The sequence below is a fragment of the Oncorhynchus clarkii genome, chromosome 15, assembly GCF_045791955.1.
Source record: "Oncorhynchus clarkii lewisi isolate Uvic-CL-2024 chromosome 15, UVic_Ocla_1.0, whole genome shotgun sequence".
In the NCBI taxonomy this organism is placed as follows: domain Eukaryota; kingdom Metazoa; phylum Chordata; class Actinopteri; order Salmoniformes; family Salmonidae; genus Oncorhynchus; species Oncorhynchus clarkii.
Genome location: NC_092161.1, coordinates 33,636,806 through 33,659,221, shown reverse-complemented (window position 1 = coordinate 33,659,221; position 22,416 = coordinate 33,636,806). Strand labels below are relative to the sequence as shown.

Here is a 22,416-nt window from a genome sequence, read left to right as displayed (position 1 = left end):
TAGGCACCATACCTCTTCAGGCCACTTCAATGCTACGGCTATACGCTCAAATACACAAAAATAGGAGTCAACCTCCGACTCTCTGAACAAAGGTACTAAGGCTATCTGCCTACTAATGTCAAACGTGTTTGAGGACACAGCAGGTGGGGACGGCTCACAAACAGGCACAGTAGGAACGAAGGCTAGCCTCGCTGTCTCTGCCTCCAGTTCCATCTGGCGCATTTTAAACGTCATCTGCCGCTGTTCTCTTTCTGCCTCAATTTTACACATCATCTGCCGTTGTTCTCGTTCTTTTTCTGCCTCAATTTTACCCATCTCCAAATCTAAATGCCGCTGTTCTCTTTCTGCCTCAATTTTACACATCTCCAACTGGAGAGTCTCTCGCCTAATTTGGGCTCTCTCTTCCACCTCTAGTTGTAACTGTGCTAAACAGACATCCCTTCTGGCATCACCGTTTGACAGTGGGGAGAGTGGATCAAAATGGGACAATGTGGCTGGTGTTTTAGCCTCGCCCTCATTATCAGACACCAATGGGCTTACAAGAGCAGCAACATCCCCTACAGTGGTAGTATGCTCAGGCAGCGGTAACACAAGCACCTGCTCTTCCAACAATACATTTAACACTAGCTGTTTAACCTCCGCCTTAACTACACTCTGCGGAATCGATATTGAGTAATGGTCAGCCAAGGTCATTAAATCAACTCTACGACATTTATCAAAAACCTCCCACGAAGGATTATCCAAAAAGGACTTCAAATCAAAAGTAGCCATCTTACACTACTTCACAAGAGCCAACGAAAATAGCAAACACTAATGCTACTTCAGCTATGACGCTCAACACTGAACTATACCACTACAACAATCTACATGAGCGGCATGGGTGTCAGTAAAGACATATCCCGGATGAGCCCCCACTTATGTTACGAATCTCTTTTGGCCCGACAGTCTAGGGGGGATGGTAGTGAGACCCGTAACATAACTCATGTAAATTATAACAGTGACAAAGTAAAAGTGAACGAAATAACCAGGACAACTGAAATAATACCGTCAAACTCAGGGTTTATTTATAAACACACGGTAATGGGGGGGAGAGCAGGAAAAGGGGCTGAGCTGGACCCAAGGAAAGAAACAAATATGCAAAAACACCCCTAAGCTAGGCTAGCCTATTTCAACAACAGCTAACTAACTAACCAAAAATACAGTGGGTGGTCCGCCCAGTTCTAACTAGTGTGTTTTAACAAAGTTTACCTACGGGTAGTGTATGCCCATGGGCGACTTGTCTTGGTTTCCCCTTTTTCCCACCAGCAAACACCATAAACAAAAACAATACTCACAGGAGATGACAAAGTGATTTGGAGGTGCTCAAACAAAAGAAGAGGTTAATTATTACACAAAGAGCGAGATCTACATACATGGCATTTACAAAGAGATTGTGCTACTGAAATCTATCAAGAGCAGAGATCTACCAACATGTCATTACAAAGATTGAGCTCTCCTGAAATCTACAAAGAACAGCTATCTACCAACATGGCATTACAAAGATTGAGCTACTGAAATCTATATAGAACAGCTATCTACCAACATGGCATTACAAAGATTGAGCTCCTGAACAAACAAATGATGTGATGATTTTCACCTGTGAGGGGAGAAGGAGAGAAAAGAAACACACACAGGATACACACAGACACAGGATACACACAGACACAGGATACCTGTATCCGTAACACCCAGAAAGACTCACAGCTGTAATCACTGCCAAATGGGATTCTAACATGTATTGACTCAGGGGTGTGATTTACTTATGTAAATGAGATATTTCTGTATTTCATTTTCAATAGATTTGCCCAAAAAATATAAAAACATTCTTTCACTTTGTCATTATGGGGTATTGTGCGTCGATGGGGGAGAAAAAGTATACATTTAATCCATTTGAATTCAGGCTGTAACAACAATATGGAATAAGTGAAGGGGTGTGAATACTTTCTGAAGGCCCTGTACATCTCTACATCAACGGTAGGTTTTCCACGTAATACACTTCTGAGGTACAAGATAAGGAGGTACATATACATCAAATGCAGGTATCAGATTAAGTTCATATATGTGCGCTAGGGAGTGCAGCTTTCATGCAATCAGTGTCATAGAGTCATAAATTGGCTATCTACCCACAGTATAATAACTGCAGTATGCCTCATCTGCATAACAGGTGATTAAAATGGATGGTATTGTTTTATAAATAGTTTTCGGCTTTTATAAATAAACACAAATGGGCTGTTATTTAAAAATATTTTGTTTTGAACTATTACATTTCAACAGTGTACATTTCAATTTTCAAAGCTGCATTTAGATTTAAACAATTTGTTCCTGCTGAATTTTTGGGGGATTTTGACTGATTGTTGATTCCCATAATTTGGATTTAGTTCAATAGGGGCTTTGATTATTTACAGGAATCTATGTTAGAGAGTTGACTTGTATTGCCCATTCTCGCTTGTGAGCCTTCATATTGTATCAGACCATGTTGCAGAAATAACCGTTCAGACTCTGTGTCCTTGGATGATACAAATTCCCACAAAGGATGTGGTTTTGGGAGGTAGCTCCAATAATACAATTGTTTGTATCCCTGTTTTGGGTCAGGGAGTTCTTTCTTTGAAGTTTTTATCTACCCTTCATGCATTTCTAAATGTATGGTGTTGTGTGTGGATTGTGGTCGATGCATAAAGTCACATCTGAGGATTTTAGGTCATGATTGCTGTGGTCGACCCCTGGGCTGCCAGAGATAAATATATTACCCATCCCCTCCATGTCCAATTGTGCATTCCTACTGATGTCTTGTGGCCACAGTAATCTAACCTCTGAGCAATTTGATGGTGGCTGGACACAAATGAGCATAAAGGGATGGCCAATCCAGATGACCTTTTATTCCCAATCCTTTGGCTAAAAGGGTTGCGAGATGCATAATTATCAAACATATTTTTAAAACCTTTTTTTTTAAATCATTTTTCTGCAACATTTCCACCTGCATGTAGCGCGAACTGTCAACTACATACCAGTAGTAGCAAAGGATTGGAAATCCACGAGAGAACGTTTTAGAACGCAGCGTGATACTGCAAATTACCTTTTTTTCCCCGTGACTAGTCGGTCCAACTGTTGTTTTGTGTACAACTTTGTATATTATGATAGGTTCCCATTCTTGATAGCAAAAATGTTAGCAATACCATTTTGGATCATTATATGAAGGTTAGAAGCAGTACTAAGACATTTCAGGTTGTTCTAAGCAGTGTCTTAAAAAATAAAATGACATTTAAGTTATGGCTAAAATATTACTTATTGCTCCTTTTAATATATATGCATTATATAACTTTTGCATGTATATATAGTGTATTTCCAAATTGAAATGAGACACTTCTGCAATTGGCTATCAGAGTTCGGTGTATATTAACCAGCGGGTTAAATTTGCCATATAACATCTTTTAATTATGTGATTTTCTGGTTTTTAACTGATTTTGTGGTTGAGAAGAAGACGTTTTCCTAAAAATACAAACAAATATTATCCAACCATTGTTCAACCTGAGCATGACGTCATTGCAACCAGTTTACCACTGTTTGTCACAATATCAAGTGGTTCTTTAAAAATCAGAAACAAATCCTTTTGAAATAACATCTGTTAATACTCTGAGGTTAATGTAAGGATGAGCCTTTTACAATCGTGGTTTGGAATAAAGACACGCACATTAAATGTGTAACCATGATTGCAGGATTGGCTTTTTGAGTGCAAACAGTTCTCATGATATGGAGATGTCAGTGCCAAGGCAATGCAGCCTACAATCTGCTCACAATATGGATATTTAATTCTAAGAAACCTTTGAACACACATCTGAGCATATTCTTAAGGTTACAGAATCAAGATTTTATTTGATATTGTTCTCCAACCATGTTTTGATTTCTACGGATGGATGCATCAAATAATCCAACTCTATGATTTAAGTAGGAACATGTCATGCAGGATGCTGAACTATGTGGATGCAATGTGATCAGAGGGACAGTTGGCTCTGGAAGAGCTCTTGTGCGATCTCCCTGACAGGCCTAAGTGGCTGGGAGAGTGACTGCTGTTCTGGGACCACATTTCTGTTTCAGCCAGTGAGGGTGAACTCTTTATGGCTTACACTTTGTGGGACAATTACAGGACTTGAACCACACCAGCGGATAGTGGAATCGGACCAAAATTGGAACCAGTGGAGGACTAAGACTGACCTATCAGAATGAAGCGCAGGCACAGGGAGGGACACAAGCTCAGCTTTTTAAAGGCTTGTTTCTATTTGTCCTCATTGCCTTGACTTCAGTAATTGACTCCCTTGTAGACCATTTTTTAAATTTGGTATCGTCATCATGGCCGCCTTGTGGTTTCTGTCAGGGAAATTCATACCCTTCCAATCTAAATTAGGATAGCTCCTGGCAGGCAAGTATCTCAAATAAATACGAGTTAGAATGAATAGCTTAGAGAAGTCGAAAATTAACAGAGCTGAAGTCATGGCTGTCTGAAAAGCGTACAGTAATTTATTCTTCTGCCAAAAAGCAACAGTGTGGAGCAAATGATAGGCATTGCAATTGCTACTTGGTTCTTGTCCTGTGGAGTAGTCTTGCGGTACTTGGCATGAATGACCACCCCCCATCTGAACGAAGTCCCGACACAAGACACAGTATAAAGAATGACTTGAGACATTCTTAAATAGAAGTTGGGATTGAATTGTAATGCAATGCTATTCATATGGCATCCACTATTGTCATAATCAATCTTGCTATTATTACCAATTTACAGAGATGTTTACACACTTTCAGGTGTGATTGTTTAACTTTGTTGAGAGTCCGTTAAAGAACAAACTATAGAAGTCAAGAAGTTGACCGGTGTTATTTAAACACGAAGAGAGACAGTATGTTCCAAAATTGTGCAAACAGTGGACAATTACCTGAATGTAGAAGCTGTTGGAGATGGATAGGCCCGACTCATGGCTGTGTGCCAGGCCAGGCTTGCTGTGGAAGTTGGAATGGGGCTTAGAGGAAGAATGCAGATGCTGTTTGGAGACCCTCCATCCCATTTCTGATATTAAATCATCACTACAGGGCTTTGATCTTGGCAAACTCGCCGAATGTTCCTTTAAACATTTGCGTCAACAGCTTCTAAAAGCATCAGTGTTTACATAGCTAAATATTGTCTCAGCTGCAGAGCCTCTCAAATGAGGTTTCATCTGGGCATTGTCAACTCACCCCGGGAGTCTGCCATTGACACAACAGGAGATACTGAAATGCTACTCTTAGTGCTTAAAACCTTCAAAACGTCTAATATATATCAGCTAGGCAGACAATAGACAGTTGCTATTTAGTGAATGATAAATCGAAAAGGAAAAGTAGAGGTGAAGCATGTTGCAAGACGTGGTGGAGCTGTTGCTTGTTTTCACAACAAAGTGCTGTGAAGGTTTGAGTTAACTGGACTCACTAAGCAGCGGGGTATAATGAGCTTGCTGACAGGTCATAGATTTCAAGCTCGGCTCTCACTGTGCCCTTCTCTTGCTCTCTCTCTCTCTCTCTCGCTCTCTCTCTCAGGTGGCTTGTCTCACACACATTGCTGCAAATTACCTCAATGCTGGGAAGGAAGCCAGGAGATGGGGAACAGCCCATGAGAGCATCGTTCCGTATCAGGTGCAGTGCAACCAGCGTGCTTTCCACTTAACCAGGTTTCCTTCATTTATACCCTTCAGTCTGATACAGTAGCGTTACCTGTGTCTTTGAGACCGGTGGCTTGATCGGTTGCAAAGGTTTCCAATATGCATAGAAAATGGATATGCATGGCCTCGTGGCACAATGGTAAAATGTCAACACAACTGGATACACCCGTCATTTTTGACAGGTTATAATTGATACGGCAGCGCTACAGTACCAAGCAAAAGAGTGTTGAAACGATTGCTAACTAACTGTAAACAATTTTAGCTAGCTAGCTAAGCGTCTTAGCTAATTGTGAGGCTAAACAATTCACTTATTTAGCATGAATTAGCCAAGGCAAATATCAGTGCGAGCTAGCGCGACGGTGTCTCCTAAACGTAAATTTTTTAACGTTCTATGAGGTCTCCACTTTCCAAGCACATTAGATACTGGAGGACCGGTCTTGGTCTTAGGCCAAAATGTTAACAATTAATATTCAGAGGTAAAATCAGGTGTGCAGAATATTTTTTTCACATTTCTACAATTTCAATTATTTGATACCTACCGTAGAAGAACGTTTTAATTGCATAATTGTTGAATTTGATAACCCCTCAGTAAAAATTGCTCAGTAGTTTGGCTGATGAAAAGTGCTTATGAGGAGATTTGAAGAATGAGCTCACCAGCCTTCCAAACAGGACACAACAAACTATTTAATGTGATTTACAGTAGATTCTGTTATTGAAGTAGATCATGTGGTTAGGAACTCAACTGAAGTTTATGATGTGTTATGCCACTAAACCAGACTGCCCCCAAGCTGGTTTCAACTGTCACTCTCAGTTGGATTCTAATCACCATTACTTTTCAGTAAAGCAGAGGGCCCTTCTCAATCCACATTTTACTTATTGTGCACTGCAATAATATCCATTTTGGATTTGTTTGAAAGCAATGTTAACTGTGGCAATGTGGCTCAGGTAGTTCAACAACATCACACTTTGAATATTGTACTAACTTATGTTTCTCCTTCCACTTAAGCCGATTCATTCTTCACCACTTAGTGCATTCATTAATCTGTTCCTGTTTGGACCCTGTTCATGCGACCATCATGGTCAGGGTTAGGGTTAGGGTTAGGGTTAGGGTTAGAGTTAGAAACATAAGTTAGTACAATATTCAAAGTGTGATGTTGTTGAACTACCTGAGCCACATTGCCAAATTAAATGTATTGGTCACATACACGTGTTTAGCAGATGTTATTGCCTGTGTAGCGAAATGCTTGTGTTTCTACCTCCAAGAATGCAGTAATATCTAACAATTTAACAACAATACACACAAGTCTAAAGTAAAGGAATGGAATTAAGAATATATACAGTTGAAGTCAGAAGTTTACATACACTGAAGTTGGAGTCATTAAAATTAGTTTTTCAACCACTCCACAAATTTCTTGTTAACAGACTATAGTTTTGGCAAGTCGGTTAGGACATCTACTTTGTGCATGACACAAGTAATTTTTCCAACAATTGTTTACAGACAGATTATTTCACATATAATTCACTGTATCACAATTCCAGTGGGTCAGAAGTTTACATACACTAAATTGACTGTGCCTTGGAAAATTCCAGAAAATGATGGCTTTAGAAGCTTCTGATGGGTTAATTGACATAATGTAAGTCAATTGGAGGTGTACCTGTGTATGTATTTCAAGGCCTACCTTCAAACTCAGTGCCTCTTTTCTTGACATCATGGGAAAATCAAAAGAAATCAGCCAAGACCTCAGAATTTTTCTTTTAGACCTCCACAAGTCTGGTTCATCCTTGGGAGTAATGTCCAAACTCCTGAAGGTACCATGTTCATCTGTACAAAGAATAGTACGCAAGCATAAACACCATGGGACCACGCAGCCGTCATACCGATCAGGAAGTAGACGCGTTCTGTCTCCTAGAGATGAACGTCCTTTGGTGCAAAAATTGCAAATCAATCCCAGAACAACAGCAAAGGACCTTGTGAAGATGCTGGAGGAAACGGGTGCAAAAGTATCTATATCCACAGTAAAATTAGTCTTATATCAACCTAACCTGAAAGGTCGCTCAGCAAGGAAGGAGCACCTGCTCCAAAACTGCCATACAAAGCCAGACTACGGTTTGCAACTGCACATTGCGACAAAGATCGTAATTTTTTGAGAAATGTTCTCTGGTCTGATGAAACAAAAATAGCACTGTTTCGCCATAATGACCATCGTTATGTTTGGAGGAAAAAGGGGGATGCTTGCAAGCCGAAGAACACCATCACAACCGTGAAGCACGGGGGTGGCAGCATCATGTTGTGGGGGTGCTTTGCTGCAGGAAGGACTGGTGCACTTCACAAAATAGATGGCATCATGAGGATGGAAAATTACGTGGATATATCGAAGCAACATCTCAAGACATCAGTCAGGAAGTTAAATGGTTAAATTGGTCGCAAATGGTTCTTCCAAATGGACAATGACCCCAAGCATGCTTCCAAAGTTGTGGCAAAATGGCTTAAGGACAACAAAGTCAAGGTATTGGAGTTGCCATCACAAAGCCCTGACCTCAATCCTATAGAAAATTTGTGGGCAGAACTGAAAAAGAGTGTGAGAGCAAGGAGGCCTACAAACCTGACTCAGTTACACCAGCTCTGTCAGGAGGAATGGGCCAGAACTTATTGTGGGAAGCTACCCGAAACGTTTGACCCAAGTTAAACAATTTAAAGGCAATGCCAAATACTAATTGAGGTATGTAAACTTCTGACAACCTGGGAATGTGATGAAAGAAATAAAAGCTTCTCTACTATTATTCTGACATTTCACATTCTTAAAATAAAGTGGTGATCCTAACTGACCTAAGACAATGATTTTTTTACTAGGATTAAATGTCAGGAATTGTGAAAAACTGAATTTAAATGTATGTAAACCTCTGACTTCAACTGTAAATATTTGTTTGAGCATTGTCATAAACTAAGATACAGTATATACATATGAGATGTGTAATGCAAAATATGTAAACATTATTAAAGTGGCTAGTGTTCCATTATTAAAGTGGCCAGTGATTTCAATCCATGTATATAGGGCAGCAGCCTCGAATGTGCTAGTGATGGCTATTTAAAAGTTTGATGGCCTTGAGATAGAAGCTGTTTTTCAGTCTCTCGGTCCCAGCTTTGATGCACCTGTACTGACCTGGCCTTCTGGATGATAGCTGGGTGAACAGGCAGTGGCTCAGGTGGTTGTTGCCCTTGATGATCTTTTTGGCCTTCTTGTGACTTCAGGTGCTGTAGGTGACCTGGAGGGCAGGTAGTTTCCCCATGTGATTCGTTTGGAAGACCGCACCACCCTCTGGAGAGCCCTGCGGTTGCGGGCGGTGCAGTTGCCGTACCAGGCGGTGATACAGCCCGACAGGATGCTCTCAATTGTGCATCTGTAGAAGTTTGAGGGTTTTAGGTGACAAGCCAAAATTCTTCGGCCTCCTGAGGTTGAAGAGGCGCTGTTGCGCCTTCTTCACCACTCTGTCTGTGTGGGTGGACCATTTCGAATTGGCAGTGACGTGTACGCCAAGGAACTTGAATCTTTCCACCTTCTCCACTGCGGTCCTGTCTATGTACACTACTCCAAAAAATAAAGGGAACACTTAAACAACACAATGTAACTCCAAGTCAATCACACTTCTGTGAAATCAAACTGTCCACTTAGGAAGCAACACTGATTGACAATAAATTTCACATGCTGTTGTGCAAATGGAATAGACAACAGGTGGAAATTATAGGCAGTTAGCAAGACACCCCCAATAAAGGAGTGGTTCTGCAGGTGGGGACCACAGACCACTTCTCAGTTCCTATGCTTCTTGGCTGATGTTGTTGTCAATTTTTGAATGCTGGCTGTGCTTTCACTCTAGTGGTAGCATGAGACGGAGTCCACAACCCACACAAGTGGCTCAGGTAGTGCAGCTCATCCAGGATGGCACATCAATGCGAGCTGTGGCAAGAAGGTTTGCTGTGTCTTGTCAGCGTAGTGTCCAGAGCATGGAGGCGCTACCAGGAGACAGGCCAGTACATCAGGAGACGTGGAGGAGGCCGTAGGAGGGCAACAACCCAGCAGCAGGACCGCTTCCTCTGCCTTTGTGCAAGGAGGAGCAGGAGGAGAACTGCCAGAGCCCTGCAAAATGACCTCCAGCAGGCCACAAATGTGCATGTGTCTGCTCAAACGGTCAGAAACAGACTCCATGAGGGTGGTATGAGGGCCCGACGTCCACAGGTGGGGGTTGTGCTTACAGCCCAACACCGTGCAGGACGTTTTTCATTTGCCAGAGAACACCAAGATTAGCAAATTCGCCACTGGCGCCCTGTGCTCTTCACAGATTAAAGCAGGTTCACACTGAGCACGTGACAGACGTGACAGTCTGGAGACGCCGTGGAGAACGTTCTGCTGCCTACAACATCCTCCAGCATGACCGGTTTGGCGGTGGGTCAGTCATGGTGTGGGGTGGCATTTCTTTGGGGGGCCGCACAGCCCTCCATGTGCTCGCCAGAGGTAGCCTGACTGCCATTAGGTACCGAGATGAGATCCTCAGACCCCTTGTGAGACCATATGCTGGTGCGGTTGGCCCTGGGTTCCTCCTAATGCAAGACAATGCTAGACCTCATGTGGCTGGAGTGTGTCAGCAGTTCCTGCAAGAGGAAGGCATTGATGCTATGGACTGGCCCGCCCCTTCCCCAGACCTGAATCCAATTGAGCACATCTGGGACATCATGTCTCGCTCCATTCACCAGCACCACAGACTATCCAGGAGTTGGCTGATGCTTTAGTCCAGGTCTGGGAGGAGATCCCTCAGGAGACCATCCGCCACCTCATCAGGAGCATTCCCAGGCGTTGTAGGGAGGTCATACAGGCACGCGGAGGCCACACACACTACTGAGCCTCATTTTGACTTGTTTTAAGGACATTACATCAAAGTTGGATCAGCCTGTAGTGTGGTTTTCCACTTTAATTTTGAGTGCGACTCCAAATCCAGACCTCCAGCTGGTCTGCGCATGCTCTGAGGACACTGCTAGGGATGTCGTATGGGCTGGCAGCCTTACGAGGGTTTACATGCTTAAATGACTTGCTCACGTCGGCCACGGAGAAGAAGGCCGCGTTGGTGGCAATGTGTGTTATGCTTGTCTCTATACTGTTTGATTGCCTTACGGAGGGAATAACTACATTTGTTTGTATTCTGACATATTCCCAGTCACCTTGCCATGGTTAAATGCGGTGGTTCGCGATTTCAGTTTTATTCGAATGCTGCCATCGATCCACGTTTTCTGTTTAGGGTAGGTTTTAATATTCACAGAGGTTACAAGATCTCCTATTCACTTCCAGATAAACTCAGTCACCATATCAGTGTATTCGTCAATGTTGTTATCCTCGTAGGCTACCCGGAACATATCCCAGTCAGTGTGATCAAAACAATCTTGAAGTGTGGATTCCAATTGGTCAGGTATAATTTATCTACAGTGAGCTCCAAAAGTTTTGGGACAGTGACAAATATGTTGTTGTTTTTGATCCATTCAGACCAGGCTTACTGCTTGAACTTTCATACCTACATTAAATGGAGACATGTATACAGTGCCTTGCGAAAGTATTCGGCCCCCTTGAACTTTGCGACCTTTTGCCACATTTCAGGCTTCAAACATAAAGATATAAAACTGTATTTTTTTGTGAAGAATCAACAACAAGTGGGACACAATCATGAAGTGGAACGACATTTATTGGATATAACTTTTTTAACAAATCAAAAACTGAAAAATTGGGCTTGCAAAATTATTCAGCCCCTTTACTTTCAGTGCAGCAAACTCTCTCCAGAAGTTCAGTGAGGATCTCTGAATGATCCAATGTTGACCTAAATGACTAATGATGATAAATACAATCCACCTGTGTGTAATCAAGTCTCCGTATAAATGCACCTGCACTGTGAGTCTCAGAGGTCCGTTAAAAGCGCAGAGAGCATCATGAAGAACAAGGAACACACCAGGCAGGTCCGAGAGACTGTTGTGAAGAAGTTTAAAGCCGGATTTGGATACAAAAAGATTTCCCAAGTTTTAAACATCCCAAGGAGCACTGTGCAAGCGATAATATTGAAATGGAAGGAGTATCAGACCACTGTAAATCTACCAAGACCTGGCCGTCCCTCTAAACTTTCAGCTCATACAAGGAGAAGACTGATCAGAGATGCAGCCAAGAGGCCCATGATCACTCTGGATGAACTGCAGAGATCTACAGCTGAGGTGGGAGACTCTGTCCATAGGACAACAAGTATATTGCACAAATCTGGCCTTTATGGAACAGTGGCAAGAAGAAAGCCATTTCTTAAAGATATCCATAAAAAGTGTCGTTTAAAGTTTGCCACAAGCCACCTGGGAGACACACCAAACATGTGGAAGAAGGTGCTCTGGTCAGATGAAACCAAAATTGAACTTTTTGGCAACAATGCAAAACGTTATGTTTGGCGTAAAAGCAACACAGCTCATCACCCTGAACACACCATCCCCACTGTCAAACATGGTGGTGGCAGCATCATGGTTTGGGCCTGCTTTTCTTCAGCAGGGACAGGGAAGATGGTTAAAATTGATGGGAAGATGGATGGAACCAAATACAGGACCATTCTGGAAGAAAACCTGATGGAGTCTGCAAAAGACCTGAGACTGGGACGGAGATTTGTCTTCCAACAAGACAATGATCCAAAACATAAAGCAAAATCTACAATGGAATGGTTCAAAAATAAACATATCCAGGTGTTAGAATGGCCAAGTCAAAGTCCAGACCTGAATCCAATCGAGAATCTGTGGAAAGAACTGAAAACTGCTGTTCACAAATGCTCTCCATCCAACCTCACTGAGCTCGAGCTGTTTTGCAAGGAGGAATGGGAAAAAATGTCAGTCTCTCGATGTGCAAAACTGATAGAGACATACCCCAAGCGACTTACAGCTGTAATCGCAGCAAAAGGTGGCGCTACAAAGTATTAACTTAAGGGGGCTGAATAATTTTGCACGCCCAATTTTTCAGTTTTTGATTTGTTAAAAAAGTTTGAAATATCCAATAAATGTCGTTCCACTTCATGATTGTGTCCCACTTGTTGTTGATTCTTCACAAAAAAATACAGTTTTATATCTTTATGTTTGAAGCCTGAAATGTGGCAAAAGGTCGCAAAGTTCAAGGGGGCCGAATACTTTCGCAAGGCACTGTACCTCTAATAATGCCACTTTGTTTTGGGGTTTGTTTTCTTTCAAATACTGAAATAGCAACCTCATATGGGAGTAATTGTATTTACCTCCCCAGGTTGTTCTTAACAGTGCATTTTGTCTTATTTTTACAATCCAATATTTGTCACATCTATTGTGCTAAACATTCCATGCACTTACTTAAACGTTAATATGAAGTTGCAAACGCTTGGCCTTGCAGGCTCAGCAGTAGTTTTAAAGTCTGTTGGCAGCATGTGCTGGTTTGCTAACCCACTGAATGCAAAGTTACGTGCCAAGCAGTGATGAATTGGGTCCCATTTTACAGTCTTTGGTATGACTTGGCCAGGGATCAAACTCCCAACCTTCTGATCTCATGACAGACACTAACCACAAGGCCACTGAGTTGGTACTGATAAAGGCCCACTCATTAATTTGAGAAACAACAAAATGGCAGACTCGGCACTTGATTAGTATTAGTACACTATTAGGTCTACCTCCTACTATCACTTGTTTTGATGTTTGATTCTCATACAAACTACACCTGAAAGAAGAAGCTTCACCACCCTATTTTGATATTGGCCTTATTTATTTTCTATTCATATTTCAGCTTTATTTTAGCTGGGAAATGCCCATTGAGACCAAAGTCGTGCCCAGTCTTTTTGTCTCACTAAATCAATTTGCGTTATTTGTTTTGTTGCACTAGAAAACAGCCCCACCACCTCTTGAGTCCATTCGAAATGCATTTGAATGGGTTCAAGAGGGAGCTTGGCCTTGGTTCAGGTTGCTTGCAGGGGAAGCTTGAGTGAGCTCTCATACTGCTCTTTTTATTAAGCAAAGACACTCGGAGGAACGGCGCACTCCATTTTGATCTAAATAAAGATTTTTTTTTTACACTGCACCTCATAGAGATTTATGCAGAGGAGGTAGATGCTAGAGGTAGATGCGTCATGTAAAAAAACAATTGAACATTGAGGATAGATTTCAATCACAAAATATAAGTGTGAATTACTTTTGTCCTTGCATTATTTTTGTGGGAAAAAATGGCTATTTTGCTTGAGGTGTAGATTTTCCCCTGATTTCCTGTACTTAGCCGTTACTGTACTTGCAATTTGGATTACATTTAGAATGGGGGCAATAAATAGGTGTTTTGTTCCTCATCCAATTTATTATACATTGAGCTGAGCGGCGTATTTATATTATTCTGTCCCATCTGCTTTTTGAGCAATCTGGGTTACACTGTGTGTTGTTTAAGTGGTAGAGTGTCCCTGTCAAAAGTTTGGACACACCTACTCATTCAAGGGTTTTTCTTTATTTTTACTCTTTTCTACATTGTAGAATAATAGTGAAGACATAAAAACATGTATAATAAGACATTTGGAATCATGTAGTAACCAAAAAATTATATTTTATACTTGAGATTCTTCAAAGTAGCCACCCTTTGCCTTGATGACAGCTTTGCACACTTAGCATTCTCTTAACCAGCGTCACCTGGAATGCTTATCCAACAGTCTTGAAGGAGTTCCCACATATGCTGAGCACTTGTTGGCTGCGTTTCCATCACTCTGCGGTCCAACTTATCCCAAACCATCTCAATTGGGTTGAGGTCAGGTGATTGTGGAGGTCAGGAGATTGTGGAGGCCAGGTCACCTGATGCAGCACTCCATCACTCTCCTTCAAATAGCCAATACGCATCCTGGAGGTGTGTTGGGTCATTGTCCTGTTGAAAAATGAATGATAGTCCCACTAAGAGCAAACCAGATGGGATGGCGTATTGCTGTGGTAGCTGTGCTGGTTAAGTATGCCTTGAATTCTAAAGAAATCACAGACATTGTCACCAGCAAAGCACCCCCACACCATCACACCTCCTCCATGCTTCACAGTGGGAACCACACATGTAGGGATCATCTGTTCACCTTACTCTGTGTCTCACAAAGACACGGCTTTTTGAATCAAAAATCTCACATTTGGAATCATCAGACAAAAGGACAGATTTTCACTGGTCTAATGTCAATTGCTCGTGTTTCTTTACCCAAGCAAGTCTCTTCTTCTTATTGGTGTTCGTTAGTAGTGGGCTCTTTGCAGCAATTCAACCATGAAGGCCTGATTTCATGCAGCCTCCTCTAAACAGTTGATGTTGAGATGTGTCTGTTACTTAAACTCTGAAGCATTTTTTTGAGCTTCAATTTCTGAGGCTGGTAACTCAAATGAATGTATCCTTTGCAACAGAGGTAACTCTGGATCTTCCATTCCTGTGGCGGTACTCATGAGAGCCAGTTTCATCATAGCGCTTGATGGTTTTTGCGACTGCACTTGAAGAAACGTTCAAAGTTCTTGAAATGTTTCCGGATTGACTGACCTTCATGTCTTAAAGAAATGATGGGCTGTCATTTCTCTTTGCTTATTTGAGCTGTTCTTGCTAAAATATGGACTTGGTATTTTACCAAATAGGTCTATCTTCTGTATACCACCCCAACCTGTCACAATACAACTGATTGTCTCAAACGCATTAAGAAGGAATGAAATTTCACAAATTAACTTTTAACAAGGCACACCTGTTAATTGACATGCATTCCAGGTGACTACCTCATGAAGCTGGTTGAGAGAATGCCGAGAGAATGCCAAAAGTGTGCAAAGCTGTCATCAAGGCAACCTGTCACAATACAACTGATTGTCTCAAACGCATTAAGAAGGAATGAAATTTCACAAATTAACTTTTAACAAGGCACACCTGTTAATTGACATGCATTCCAGGTGACTACCTCATGAAGCTGGTTGAGAGAATGCCGAGAGAATGCCAAAAGTGTGCAAAGCTGTCATCAAGGCAACCTGTCACAATACAACTGATTGTCTCAAACGCATTAAGAAGGAATTAAATTTCACAAATTAACTTTTAACAAGGCACACCTGTTAATTGACATGCATTCCAGGTGACTACCTCATGAAGCTGGTTGAGAGAATGCCAAAAGTGTGCAAAGCTGTCATCAAGGCAAAGGGTGGCTACTTTGAAGAATCTCAAATATTTTGATTTGTTTAATACCTTTTTGGTTACTCCATGATAACTATGAAATAACACATATGTATTGATGTCTTCACTATTATTCTACAATGTAGAAAATAGTAAAAATAAAACCCAATGGTTTGACTGGTATTGCATAATGTTTTTATAATGACTGATATGTTGGAGATGCGTCAATGGATTCATGTAAATGTCATCCAGCCAGGCCAGTTCAGCTTTGATTTCTGTTTCTTTTGGTTTCCTTTTTGCTGTTGTGATTACTCTTGGGGAGATTAACTGCAGATAGATGGGTGGAGAATTGGTCCAAACCTTGCCATTTGTCTGGTAAATTTTTCTGGATTTTGAGCCTTTAGTGGTAATACATGTATTCCGGCACTATAGGTCAGGTCTTGCCCAAACACAGCAAATAATCGATGTCTCTTTTTGAAACATATCTCATGTGTTTGACTGTGTCCATGTATGAGAGCAAAGCAATATTGTCAAGTACTGTAGGAAGGAATTATATTTTATCCATGTAGAAAAAAAATGTTTATGCATTTTCAGACTAAACTGGTTAATAAACCCACATAGGCATGCAAAATGTGCTAAAATGACATAATTGCGGTGCGTTTTATGTAGTTGTGGTCAGGTGCGGTCTTTCCCCTAATGTCTTAATCTTGTCATGAAAAATACATCTTTATCTGCTTGTAACAGACCAGTTGGTTGTAATATGCTTATATGAGGTCTTCTCAACTAGAACACCCATTTACAAATCGAAAAGGACGTTGTGCCAAATTAAGTCAGCCGTATATTTTATTATGGCACAAGAGGGATCATGCGGTTTGTTTTAATTCTGGTATTGGAGTTTGATTAAGTGCCTGGGCCCACAAAATAAGGCATATCTGTGGACGGAAAGATTTTTGGTTTATCAGAAAATGAATCATTTGGGTTTTCCATCTGACATTTACATGTAATTCGATAGCTGTGTTTTACTCGCCGCAAGTAGGCCTACTGTGGGAATGGCCATAATTTATATTTTTCCTATAACCGTTTGGTCTCTGTATTGGGATAGAATAATAAAAGAGGGAAAATATATATCAATGTGGTGTGTTAGTGTGTGGGAATATGCATGACTGTTGTGATTCTGTATGTTTAAATAAGTAGATGTTATGGATTTGTTTCCGTGTACGTATTTTCATGTCTTACATGCATATATTGCCAGTTTGAGAATTGATTTGAACTATATTATTTTCTCTGAATGTCAGTGTTGATATACAGTACATGTTTAGTTTATGTCCCCGCACATCTGTTTTTAGTAGGAGGGAGAATGTACATTCATTGGGTTGGGTCTTATTGTGTGAACACGATATTAAGGCCAGTATCTTTGGTCCAATGAGTGGCCCTTGTAGCGGCTCTCCCTAAGTGTACACTCTACCCACAATGCCATTCTCCCTTGGGCCTGGGATGAAACCGTGGCTTTGGTTTGGATTATGGTTGGGCTGTGTTATGTGCAGTGCGGCCAGTTCCGTTCCACACATGAGAGGGGATGCGGCCTGCTTAACAGGGTATCCGGTTTTAGGATCAAGGAGACGGGTTCTCCTCTTGTTTTTAACTCTTTGCCCTGTAGCTGTGTGTAGAATTGACTAGTGACTTTTATGGAGGAGGAGGAGAGACATCAAACTCGTTCCACAGAAGTGGGAGACTTCAGAAGGACCTTCATAGGAAACAGTTTCTGCAGACTTCTCTTTCATCTGGTGCTCTTTGTCTGCACACAGTTCACAATCTGATGTAAAGTGATGACCTCTTCTGCTTTACTTCCGTATTCAGTCCCATACTGTTATGAATTGGCTTCAAGATTATATCATCATTATAGTTTTGATTTGCATCTTAACCCAGATAATTAATGCAGTGGATGATTTGACAGTCCATTGTTGTACTAGTGAAAACAGAATATTGTCAAATTTGATTACATTGTAAGTGGCAGGCTGTTGCACATATTGTCCTGGAAAAACCTTGTATCTAAATTACAATAATGTGTCATGACTCTAATGCCAATCAAAGTAATTTAGGTCCTACATAGAGGTTTCACATATCGTCAGCATCCTGTAAAAACATATTTTCCCAAACTTTTTCAGGTGTAGAGAAAACTGTTAAACAAATTTTGCCCCAGCCTTTGCCAGAGACTGAGCTTGCCTCAGACTGCTCATGAGTCATTTGAGAAGATGACCTGGAATCAAAGCAAGCAGGGAGATGTTCCCAAGCCATGTGGCCTTTTCGTCCCAGCTCAGCTCCAAACCTTAATGGTTAGATACTGTTACCTCCATATCTAGTCACAGCTGCCATAGTCTCTCAGTTTTAAATAACCAGACTACTAGACTCACTGATGCCCCAGGGATTAAAAAAAGAATAAGCGTAGACTCTTGAATTACCTCATTTTTTTTTTACCTTAACGTACCTCAACGTAAGTTGTTGGAACAACTTTGTATCTCAGTCGACCGACTTTGTATCGCAGTCGAACAACTTTATCTCGTTTGAATAACTTCTTACTTAGTCCTTCAAAGGAGATACTAAGTTGTTCAAACGACTTAGTATCTTGTTTGAACAACTTATTATCTCATTTGAACGACTTAATTTGTATTTTGTCTAATAGGCCTCATTTGGCCTCATTTCATAGGCCTCATTTCATTATTATCATGAAAACCAAACCATTGGGCTGTTCTGTGAGTGAAGTGAGCTTAGCCTATTGTCCAATGAGCCAGCCACGGAAACTGACGACTCCATTTTAACACTGTTGTTCCTCGCTGTCAGGATTCATGCCAGCATGTGAGGTGCCCTGGTGGGAGGACAATCGAGGGAACTTGCATTAGGTCAGAGAGGCATCAAACTGGGCCTGTCTGTCTACAGAGCTGTCTGAGTCTAAAGTGTTCCAGAGCAGTTTAAAGGGCGATTGTCTGGGCCCAGTGGGAAACTGGTTTGTCTCCCCTCTCTTTTCTGCCACAGTCCTCCACCATCGCTCCCCTTCCTTAATTTGAAATAATTTGATCTGATGGCTAAAAGTTTGTCAAAACAAAATCTCATTAACCACTGTCTGTGCACTTTGTTCCCTAGTTCCCTTTGTGCCACTGGCTGGCAAGGAAGCTGAGCTGCAAAAATGTGGGGGCTAAAAGGGGATAGCAACATGAATCGAAGCTTTGTTTTAAGGTGTATCACCCCAGGCAAACAATGAAGCATGTCTTGATTTACTCCAGAGTGAGGGAGGGTTGAAAAAACTTGAGGGGTTGCCGGGTGGTTGCAAGGTTATGCCTTTTAAATCACTCCCCGTCGAGACAGCACTGTCAACAAATGCAAGACAGAAAGCGGGAAGTTGATGACTGTTTTGTCTCTTGAAGTAGTGTATGGGAATTGGGAAAGAAACTACTGGATCTCTACCGAACTCTCAAGGAAGTTTCGGTTCAAGGGTCAGAGGTTCCTTGTTGTCATCTGTTGTTTTGTCCTCCATTCCTGTTACCATATCATTGAGTGTCTCTGTGATTTAGCGAACCAAGTAATGTCCAGATCAGTAGCCTGATTGGTTCCCCCGAGAACATCTGGATGGTGAACTCATGGTCTCTTGCTCTGGATCTGTATGGAACTTTTAGAGGGGTTACTAAACCTTAAAGGGGTGTTCCACTCAAAATACAACATAACTTTATAACTACACAAAGGGAAAAAAAATGAATTCAACATGTAAAGTGTTGGCTCCATGTTTCAGTAGTTGAAATAAAAGATACCAGAAATGTTCCATATGCACAAAAGGCATATTTCTCTAAAATGTTGGGCACAAATTAGTTTACATCCCTGTTAGTGAGCATTTCTTCTTTTCTAAAATAATCCATCCACCTGGCAGGTGTGGCATATCAAGAAGCTGATTTAACAGCATGATCATTACACAGGTGCACCTTGTGCTGGGGACAATAAAATGGCACTAGAATGTGCATTTTTGTCATACAACACAATGCCACAGATGTCTCAAGTTTTGAGGGAGCCTGCAATTGGCTGCTGACTGCAGGAATGTCCACCAGTGCTGTTGACAGAGAATTGAATGTTCAGTTCTCTGCCATAAGCCGCCTCCAACGTCATTTTAGAGAATTTTTCAGGATATTCCAACCAGCCTCACAACCGCCGACCATGTGTATGGTGTCGTTTGGGCGAGCTGTTTGCTGATTTCAACATTGTGAACAGAGTGCCTTATGGTGGGTTATGGTATGGGCAGGCATGAGCTACGGACAATGAACACAATTGCATTTTATCGATGGCAATTTGAATGCAAAGAGATACTGTGACGAGATCCGGAGGTCCATTGTTGTGCCATTCATCCGCCGCCATCACCTCATGTTTCAGCATGATAATGCTCTAGTTAAATAATCATCTCCTTACAACAAACATTGTTGCATAAAATAAATGTTGCCCTTAGTCGATGACTGAACAAACCGGGATTTAACCAAAGCAATCATTTTAAAACAAAATAACCACTCTCTCTGCTTCTCTGCCATAGTTTATTTGTCTATTACAGATCAGTCTCTCCAAAGTATTGCTCTTTAAACTACACTACATGACCAAAAGTATCAGGACACCTGCTCGTCGAACATCTTATTCCAAAATCATTGGCATTAATATAGGTTTGGTCCCCTTTTGCTGCTATAACACCCTCCACTCTTCTGGGAAGGCTTTCCACTAGATGTTGGAACATTGCAGAGGGGACTTGCTTCTATTCAGCCAACAGCATTATTGAGGTCGGGCACTGATGTTGGGCGATTAGGCCTGGCTCGCAGTCGGCATTCCAATTCATCCCAAGAGTGTGCGATGGGGTTGAGGTCAGGGCTCTGTGCAGGCCAGTCAAGTTCTTGCACACCGATCTCGACAAACCATTTCTGTATGGACCTCGCTTTGTGCATGGGGGCATTGTCATGCGGAAACGGGAAAGGGCCTTTCTGCAAACTGTTGCCACAAAGTTGGAAGCACAGAATCGTCTAGAACATCATTGTGTTCGGCAGCATTAAAATGTCCCTTTACTGAAACTGAGGGACCTAGCCCGAACCATGAAAAACAGACCCAGACCATTATTTCTCCTCCACCTAACTTTACAGTTGCGCTGTACATAGGGGTAGGTGGTGTTCTCCTGGCACCCGCCAAACCAAGATTTATCCATTGGACTGCCAGATGGTGAAGTGTGATTCATCACTCAAGAGAAGGTTTTTCCACTGCTCCTGATGAACAGTTATTGTGCTGACTTTGCATCCAGAGGCACTTTGGAACTCAGTGAGTGCTGCAACCGAGGACAAACGATTTTTACGCACTTCAACACTCTCCATTCTGTGAGCTTGTGTGGCCTACCACTTCGCGGCTGAGCGGTTGTTCCTCCTAGACGTTTCCACTTCACAATAACTGCACTTTAAATTTTTTTAATAATGATCTTTTTTTATTTAACCTTTATTTAGCTAGGCAAGTCAGTTAAGAACAAATTCTTATTTACAATGGCAGCCTACTGGGGAACAGTGAGTTAATTGCCTTGTTCAGGGGAAGAACGACAGATTTTTACCTTGTCAGCTCGGGGATTCGATCCAGCAACCTTTTGGTTACTGGCCTAACGCTCTAACCACTAGGCTACTTGCCGCCCCACTTACAGTTGACTGGGGCAGCTCTAGCAGGGCAGAAATTTGATAAGGCCACTCTAATGCCAATGTTTGCATAGCTGTATGCTCGATTGTTATACACCTGTCAGCAACGGGTGTGGCTGAAATAGCGAAATCCACTAATTTGAAGGGGTGTCCACATACTTTTTGTATATACCGTGATTTCGAAAGGTATTCAGACCCTTGACCTTTTCCACATTTTGTTACGTTACAGCCTTATTCTAAAATGGATTAAATAAATTAACATCCTCAGCAATCTACACACAATTCCCCAGAAAGAAAAAGCATCAACAGGGTTTTTAGATTTTTTTGCAAATGTATAAAAATAAAAAACAGGTACCTTATTTACATAAGTATTCAGACCCTTTGCTATGAGACTTGAAATTGACCTCAGGTGCATCCTGTTTCCATTGATCATCCTTGATGTTTCTACAACTTGGAAGAGTGGCCAGACGGAAGCCACTCCTCAGTAAAAGGCACATGCCAGCCCAATTGGAGTTTGCCAAAAGGCGCCTTAAACTCTCAGACCATGAGAGACAAGTTTCTCTGGTCGATTGAAACCAAGATTGAACTCTTTGGCCTGAATGCCAAGCGTCACTTCTGGAGGAAACCTGGCACCATCCCAAGTTAAAGCATGGTGGTGGCAGCATCATGCTGTGGGGATGTTTTTCATTGACTGGGACTGAACATCTCTGGAGAGACCTGAAAATAGCTGTGCAGCAACGCTCCCCATCCAACCTGACAGAGCTTGAGAGGTTCTGCAGAGAAGAATGGGAGAAACTCCTCAGGTACAGCTGTGCCAAGCTTGTAGCATCATAACCAAGAACACTTGATACC

The 22,416-nt window shown here is 41.7% G+C and overlaps 1 protein-coding gene across 2 annotated transcripts in view; it reads left to right on the top strand.

The window, feature by feature from the left end:
• Positions 1-22,416, top strand: part of LOC139367229 (succinyl-CoA:glutarate-CoA transferase) — a 164,626-nt gene that overhangs the window by 38,085 nt on the left and 104,125 nt on the right. For both annotated transcript variants that reach the window (XM_071105449.1, XM_071105451.1), the window contains one exon: positions 5,596-5,691. In XM_071105449.1, coding sequence (XP_070961550.1) covers positions 5,596-5,691 — 96 coding nt within the window. The remainder of the gene's footprint in view (positions 1-5,595; positions 5,692-22,416) is intronic.